Source organism: Tasmannia lanceolata, unplaced genomic scaffold (genome assembly GCF_043159265.1).
Source record: "Tasmannia lanceolata isolate RefF3 unplaced genomic scaffold, GAP_Taslan_0.1 ptg000007l, whole genome shotgun sequence".
Taxonomy (NCBI): domain Eukaryota; kingdom Viridiplantae; phylum Streptophyta; class Magnoliopsida; order Canellales; family Winteraceae; genus Tasmannia; species Tasmannia lanceolata.
In genome coordinates this window covers 8,869,865-8,878,510 of record NW_027518684.1, presented here as the reverse complement: position 1 = coordinate 8,878,510, position 8,646 = coordinate 8,869,865, and the positions used below count along the sequence as shown (strand labels likewise).

At 44.3% G+C, this 8,646-nt stretch overlaps 1 protein-coding gene across 1 annotated transcript; it reads right to left on the bottom strand.

Annotated features, from left to right (window-relative positions):
- Positions 1-2,221: 2,221 nt before the first annotated feature.
- NFXL1 (NF-X-like 1) lies at positions 2,222-6,554 on the bottom strand. Its single transcript, XM_077385013.1, has one exon. The coding sequence runs from the start codon at positions 5,773-5,775 to the stop codon at positions 2,500-2,502; it is 3,276 nt and encodes a 1,091-aa protein (XP_077241128.1). The 5' UTR covers positions 5,776-6,554; the 3' UTR covers positions 2,222-2,499.
- Positions 6,555-8,646: the final 2,092 nt, after the last annotated feature.

Genomic DNA, 8,646 nt, shown 5'->3' with positions numbered 1-8,646 from the left:
TGGAAAGGGACAAGCCCTTGGGACTCTTAGACCCGTTGCCAGTGCCGAAGGGACCTTGGGAGAGTATCTCCCTAGACTTTATTGTTAGCTTACCCAAAGTTGGGGAGTCTCTATCATAGTGGTCGTGGACAGGTTTTCAAAGTATGCAACCTTCATACCAGCGCCATTATATTGCAGTGCAGAGGAGGCAGCTAGACTATTCTTCCGCCATGTTGTGAAGTATTGGGGCGTTCCTCAGAATATTGTCAGTGACAGGGACCCAAGATTCACAGGCCGCATGTGGACCGAACTGTTTAAGTTGTTGGGCACAAAGTTAAACTTCTCCTCGAGCCTACACCCCCAAGCCGATGGACAGACAGAAAGGGTCAATGCCCTACTTGAAGAATACTTGAGGCACTTTGTTAGCGCCAACCAACGAAATTGGGTTCACCTGCTCGATGTAGCGCAGTTTTGCTACAACTTACAAAAGAGCTCTGCATCTAATCAAAGCCCCTTCGAGCTAGCGACTGGCCGGCAACCTTCCACTCCCCATTCCATCGCTGCTAGTTATATCAGCAATAGCCCCCTGCTTATCATATGACAAAAGAGTGGCACACAAATGTAGACATCGCCAGAGCGTATTTGAAGAAAGCTTCAAGGAGGATGAAGAAGTGGGCGGATCAGGATAGAAGACCAGATGACTTCAAAGTTGGTGACTTGGTGTTAGTCAAATTGAACTCTAGCCAGCTCAAGTTTACCCGCAAAGTGCATAAAGGCTTGGTTCGAAAGTATGAAGGACCCCTTCCCATCCTTGAGCGTGTTGGTAAAGTCTCCTTCAGGGTCTAACTCCCTTCATGGCTCAGAATCCATCCTGTCTTTCATGCCAGTTGTTTGAAGCCCTGTCGAGCCAATAAAGAAGACAACACCAGAAACACATCAGTTCGAGAGGAATCGCATGCAATTTCCTTCACACCTGAAGTTGAGGGTATCATGGCTGAACGCACCAAGCCGCGAGGAACTTCTCGAAGACCGACACTAGAATACCTCATCAAGTGGAAAGGCCTACCAGACTCAGAAGCTAGCTGGGAACCAAGGGAAAAGCTCCACCTCACTGAAGATGAAATACATACCTACACGGACGCAATGTCGACGAGGGCGTCGACATAATTGAGTGGGGGAGTGTCACGTGGTCATTTCGTCCAGCGCTGTTCGCATGGCTTATGGCCCGTGACTTGGTCTATCAATGTAATATGTAAGACTCATGGCTATGTACATGTTGTAATGATGACGTAGTTGGTATTAAAATCCAACGTCGCTCGTCTCATTGCGTCTTGGAAAGTTGTTGTTTATAGCACCTTTGGTCGCCACTCGCCGCTAAGTGGGTTGGTTGTTAAAGCTCTTTACCCTGAGATCTTGGTTGGCCATCGAGTGGTGCATTGCTAGTGCATATCCTAACAGGGATTCCATTCTCGTTAACAGGTGATCGGGGACCCTTAGGAGTTGTAGACCTTTTGGCATGATCCTATTGTAACTTGTTCTAAAATCATCAATAAAGCTTAACATTTGCCTACTCGCGTGCCCTATTGCTTTGTGTGTGTTTGGAAACTTAGCACTCCATTTGTGTTTGTTTTGTAGGTTTGATTCTCATAACTTTGCTAGGCTTACTTGCTTGTTGTGAGGCAACGCAAGTGCCACGGACCTCAATCCCAAACCAAAGGTCCGTGACACTAGTCTTGAAGTTTATCACAGAGATTTAGAATGTTAGACCCTAAAATAAATTTTAGGTTGTGTTCGAGTCTCAGGGTTGGTTTTTCACTATATTTTTCACACTTATCGAGTTATGGGCAAGTCAACTTGCTTTACCAGTGAGTCCATCAACTTGGATGATTTTCAAGGTGACTTAACCAACTTTAGTTGTATAGTCCCTATCATATTTTGGAGGAATGCTAGACTGAAGGGAGCCCTTGCAAAAATTGGGAAAAGGGCTCCCCCATTGGCTAGATGTCAACAAACTCTTTGACTTTGCAGTCATTCTAAATGCAGTTTGTTGATTTCCAGCCAACGGGAGAGCCCCCTTCCCTTGATTTTTGCAAGGGCTCCCTTGCCTCCTTCAGTCTAGCATTCCCCAATATTTTGTTGATCAAATCTAACATAGAGAAAGACTAATACATTTATATGTGAGGACTTGATATTTCCAGAAATTGCCTGAAGATGTTTGATGAATTTAGAGTACTGAAGCAAATTTGAGAATAGTAAAACATCATGCTAGACTTTGACTTGCAGCTAATAGACTTTGACAAGTACCACACAGACATTGAGAAGTACATGCTTCCATGGTAAATATGGGCAGTGTTACAAATAAAAAAAACATACCCAAAACAAAACAGAAGAACATTCGTTGTTTAAAAATATTGTATCTTTCAAACGCCCACTGACTTTTGCAAGTTTTCTATCATCCACCACCAGCGAAAAACAGAAATAATTCAAGGAACTCACTCGCAAAATAAAACTTGTTCTTACTCACTCATAAGCTTTCTCCCAGTCATCTACTTCCTCAAGCTGCTTTGCTTCACCAACATCTCCAGCTTGCCCTGGAAGAGTTGGTACTGACGAAGAAGATCCTTGAACCCCATGACCAAGATCCTGAACTTCAACTGAATTGGCAGTCTTTGGATTCGGAACCGAATCGGTATCAAGAACATTCCATCGGTTTCCTGAAGCAGAGATAGGAGGACCAGTTTCATTTCCTTTCCACAGAGGGATTTGCGCATCAGCGCCATTACCACCATTAGGCCAGTCTCCACCCCAAGAATCTTCAGTCCAACTCAAATCCTGCACAACAGCCTTCTTCCATGAATTACCCTTCACGGCAGCTCCTCCTTCCTTAGCTCCCCAGGCATTAATGGCTGATGACCCAGATGATGAAGACCCAGATACACCAACATTGCTCTGATAAACTGTAACAGCACCATGATATGCCGAGCCATGATCCAACCGTCTAAGAGCAGTTGCCGCTCGGGCAGGATCTCCAAAAATAGCCAATGCATTCTTGTCATTCAACCATACGAGCTCACACTCCCCTCCAAACCTTAAAACCAGCGCACTTATATCTGCATCCCTTGGTAAATCTAGAAGAGCAACCACAAGCCTTGGATCCATGTCTATGGAAGGATCAAAGACAGGAGGCTGGCTCAAGTTAACAATACCCTTGGATCCAAGGAGCCGAGCAGGTGCTTTGGATTTCGGTGTAACATGAACTACTAGGAACCTCCTTGGCTCCCATCCGGCAGCTTGAACCGAAAGCTTCCATCTTTCGGCAATCTGCCTTATTGCATCTCTTTTCTCCTTCAGCATGGCGGAGAAGACATGGACTTTCATACTATTCGCAGCACTTCCTTTACTCTTTCCCAATACTAGGAACTTGAATCTATCCTCTACACCGAGCACCCACTTTGGTTCTCGTCTAAACAGATCAACAAGCAATTCTGAAACAGTATAGTTATCGCCAAAATGCAATGCGTCCAGGTTTGGTGGAGTGATATCAAATGCCTCTGCAAGCACTCGTTTCCGCTCAATCTTTGTGCACTCCTCATCACAAAGAAGCTTTCTCTGTCCAAGAGGTATCCTTTTGCCACTTGGGTCCTCCACGGGCTGAAGTGGAGCTGGCAACTTCTGAATAACAGAGGCTTCAAAGAGTGGATCAACATGAAACCCAGTAGTGGTGCCTCCAGCATCGCAAGGGACACTTGCTGTTATCCGACCACAGGAACAAGTTATCGTCACAGGAAAATCACATCTCCGATCAGGGCAGGGTGCGGATGGGTGGCAAGAAGCAGTGCAAGTGTGTCGACAATCTCTCCTCGGGGCCCCACAAATCTGCCCACATGAAACCTTCAAACCAGAAGTAAAACCAGACCCAGAAGAAGAATCGCATGGTGGTGAATGACACGTTCTAGCACAGGCATGCATACCACATTGTCGAGTCTTCCCACAGAGCTGATTACATTTGATATCCTTTGACCCACAAGGTATGTTCCTCAAAATCACATGTCCACCAATGCATTCCTTTGCCATAGGAACTGAACATGGTGGACAGTCTCCAAAATGGCAGCTGTGTGTAGATGAATGGCCACAAGGTTGAGGAACTAAGCATGGCTGTTGACAGGAAGGAGGTGGTGTCCCACAAGGGAGTGGAGGAGGAATCACTGTCTTCCCACAAGCGCAGCTCAAATCAGAGAAAATGGTTTCAAGGCAAGGGGGGCAGTGGCCACTGTGACAAAGTGACTGGCAAGAATGTTGTCCACACCTCAATTTCTTCCCACAGACCACAGAGCACAAATGAGGATCCCAATTGTCCAAGAACTGATTGTTGGAATTGGAGAGAGGACAGCATCTCTCACTGCATCTATGCCTCCCACAGTTCTTCTTCCGACCACATGGCTTATCGCATACAAATTCATCTCCTTCCACGGTTCTGTGGCATTCAACAGTTCGAGAAGAAGAACCACAACGGCATTTTTGACTGACGAGAAACAAACAAGGGGCACAATCCCCTTCATGGCACGTCTCTTTACAGTGGTGACTCCCACAATGGAGGAGCTTACCACAGGCCTGAGAACAGGTTGGAATTGGATCCAAGCAACTCTTTCTTTCAATCTGCAATGGTGTCTTCCCACAATAACAAGTATGAATCCTCGCTGGCAAAAACTCGCATTCCCCACATGGGCCTGGATGGCAAGTCTCACTACAATTGTGATGTCCACAATCAAGTGTCTTCCCACAAACTGAATTGCATGAGAAAAGCCCATCAATCTCTTCCACTTTTCCCTTCACGGCCATTTCCCCACAGAGCACGACCTCCATCTTCTTCTTGCAGAAACAAGTGGCATCGACTCGAACCTGACAAGGGTCACAAGCCCCCAAATGGCAAATTCGCTCACACCGATGGCGCCCACACTCAAGAATCTTACCACAATATTGGCCACAAGTAACAACTGATTTTCGATCAGAGCATCTCCTCATAATCATTTTCTTCCCACATGGGCACGGGCGTGGAGGAGCAAAGGCCTTGCAAGGTGGGCAAGGACCTGGGTGACATTGCAAAACACAAATATGGGCACACCGATTCTCATGACCGTCACTGTTGTCTGGTGTCTCCCTCTCAAGAGGCCGCCCGCAAGGTTCTCCACACGAATGTGGGGTCAGATAGAAATCCGATGGTGGGTCCGGTCTCTTGCCACAGAAGCAAGTGTAACGAATATCCTTCGATGCCACAAGCTGCACGGATTGGCAACCAGGGCACCGCCAATTCAAGCCTCCGCTCTCCACCGACAAATCAATGGACGTAGGAGCCCGGGCCCATTTCTTGATACAATTCAGGTGGAAGATCGAATAACAACTTGAGCACGACCATATCGCAGCAGATCTTCGCACCATGTCATAACATATCATGCATTCAACCGTGCCCTTTGCGAGCTTCTCTTGGATCTCTTGCACGAGTTGTGGGACATTTGATCCCTTCGGTTCGAGATCCTCGTTCTCTCTCTTCTGGTAAGAAGGACGGGCGATATAGCTCTGCCTAACAAAATTAGATCTGTGTCTACCATTTGGCACTGGGCCAGCATTCAATCTCGGATTAGATTCTCCTCCGTTTGGGTCTGGAATCAAATTAGGGATAGACGATGTGGTGGCAACAACAGATCCTCTCGGCACCCACTCCTGCCGACCGTTGCGAGCAGAAAGCCGTGATCCGTCCTTCCGATCATGATGATGAAAGCTCTCGGAGGCCGGTCTCATTATCAAAGAAATGAAACCGTAATCTGACCCTGGTCCCCAACTCTTTTCGAATGATAATCGAATGGCCAAAAAACAAAACCCTAATACAGATCTTTTTCTCGGAAGAGAAGCTCAAAACTCAGAAACCCTAATCCCAGATTACCCTGTGGATATAAAATCGAATCTCAGAAATGAAACCTACGTCGGTTGATTTCAATGAAGAACAGTATAAACGAAACTCGAATTGCCAAGAACCAAAACCCTAATACAGATCTTCTTTGGAAGAGAATCCCAAAAATCAAAAACCCTAATCCCAGATTACCCTGCCGATTGAAAATCGAATCACAGAAATGAAAACCTGAGTCGGTTGATTTCAATGAACAACAGTATAAACGAAACCCGAATTGCCAAGAACCGAAACCCTAATACAGATCTTTTTCCGAAGAGAATCTCAAAAATCAGGAACCCAAATCCCCGATTACCCTATCGATTGAAAATCGAAACTCGGAAATAAAAACCTAGGTCGGCTGATTTCAAAGAAGAACAGTATAAATGAAACCGGAACCCTAACCCCAATTGATTACTGATTTGGGCAAAGACAATAGAAGAGAAAGAAAATAATAGGGTGTGGCAATATCAAAATTAAGGGTACCTTTGAGAAAGTTTTCTCAGTCTCTCTCCCTGGTACCACTGCTTCGAGGGAGAAATCCTTTTTTTGGGGCCGTGAAATGGGACGAGGCGAGAACAGAGGGCTTTCGAGAGTGTATTTATACGAGGGAAATGCCTTGGGGCAGAAGTAACGTTTAGAAACGAAGTCTTGTTTGTGGCTCGTTTGGAGCGAATGGTCAAATGCGGCCACTGCCATAATATCGGTTGATCGAATGATCACAACCGTCCAATTGTATCAAGCCTCATTAAAACCTTGAGACCCCATGCTATTCCTAGGCATTTGTCTGCTTATGGTATTCCAATTGTATCATGACACCGGTTGATCGAATGATCACAACCGTCCAATTGTATCTTATGGTATTCTAAGAGATCAACAGTTTTTGTTGCATCTTATGGTATTCTAAAAGATCAACAGATTTGGTTGCACGGGTAAGTCCTTGTCTCAGGCCCTAGAATCGATCGTTGTCATTGATCCAAATGGCATTTGTCTGCTTAATCTTTCTCATCCTAAAATAGTTCATGTCACATTATCTGTCTCAAGGGTTGTCATACGATGCATGTGATAATTTTAGAAATTTCACTAATTCTAGAATGCCATTACAGAGTATGAAACAGTTTTTATATAGAGAGCTTAGGTGATGAGCATAGAATCAAATCTTAATAACTATTATAATCTTATCTAGTTGCCTCATCTATATATATCTAGGTTGCCATATCTAACCAACTTGCTCATTATGCCTCCGAGATGATCCAATGGTGAGATCTTAACCCAATCCAGCTGTAGGATCTCACCTATTCTAACAGCATGTTCATGTTTTATTCCTCAAGAAATACAAGCAATTAAAAGTAGAAGTGAAACCCGCGTGCTTAGTGATCTATATGTTAGGCTTTGCTATGGATGAATCATACACTAAAATCACCCCAATATGGATGAGTCCACATACCCACGCACCCACGCTAAAATTACATGGCAGAATTACTTTAGAATGAAACCATACAAAATTATTTCGGTTGAAAACTGCAGAGGTGGCCAGTGGGAGTTGTGTGGTAGGTAGTGAATGTGCGGACGTGCTAGTTCCAGTGAACAGTTAGAAATTTAATTCAAGGGGTCGACGATTGAATTTTCCGTCCGCTGGAATTAGATTTCAAGCGATTGAGATGAAAAAGGGAACATCACCTCTTTCTTAGGCGTGATACCAAATTGGAATGTCAACACACGCAAAATGTTGATACATGCATTACCAGTTTACCACATGTGATGGGGTTCTGAGGAAGAGCTGTTAGATACTAATGATTTTATGGCATTTCAAATGCTTTAAGTCATGTACCGCGAGGTAATAAGTAATAACCCTAGAGGGTTAGTTAGGGTATTGAATAATACACACAATGCCAACCCTAATGCCCGGAAAAAGTAGATATGCTCGTTGAGTTTATACTAATGAATTTTGGTCAAATACAAATAATGGGATTTGCTAGGGACCACCACAGAGGGCATTTTGTAGACGGGCTGTTGCATGAGAGAGCAGCCATAGAGAATCGGATGAATTAAATGAATTAAAGTGGTGGTAGAAGGAGACTCTCTAAATGTGATATGTTGGATTAGAAGCTCCCATTCTTAGTCATGGATGCTTGCTTCATTTTTTGATGAGATTCAAGATAAGGTGGGCGAAACAAATATATCCTACCATCATATTAGGAGGTCAGCTAATGGAGAGGCCGATAGACAAGACATAGAAGGCATCTCTAGAGAGGCCTTGGAACTATATGACTTCATCCGGCCTTGATTATCTTATGTTTCTTTGCTCCCTCTTAATGGGGCCGCCATTATATTTCTTCTCTGCCATTTCTTTGTCTTTCTTGCTTGCTCGGACCTCCTCGGTGTTTGCTTGTTTTTAATGAAATCTCCCACCGTTCAAAAAAAAAAAAAAAAAAAAAACTGATTCATGGTAAAAGAGATTTTTTTGGCCTATATATGTTGGCATATAGATGAATGCTTGTGAAATCAAGACCGTTGATCTTACACGACCTAATGGGGCAAGCCACATGATCTTGGTGACTTGGTCTCATCCTGAATAGACATGGCATGTGTAAAATAAAGAAGTAATAAAATTACCAATTTATCCTTTTTCACAATGAACCCCTAAACGAGTCTTGAAGGATCTATGGCATAGGATCATATGATCATTCTTTAAAAATTATGTGTGGCCCTAGGCTTGATGGATC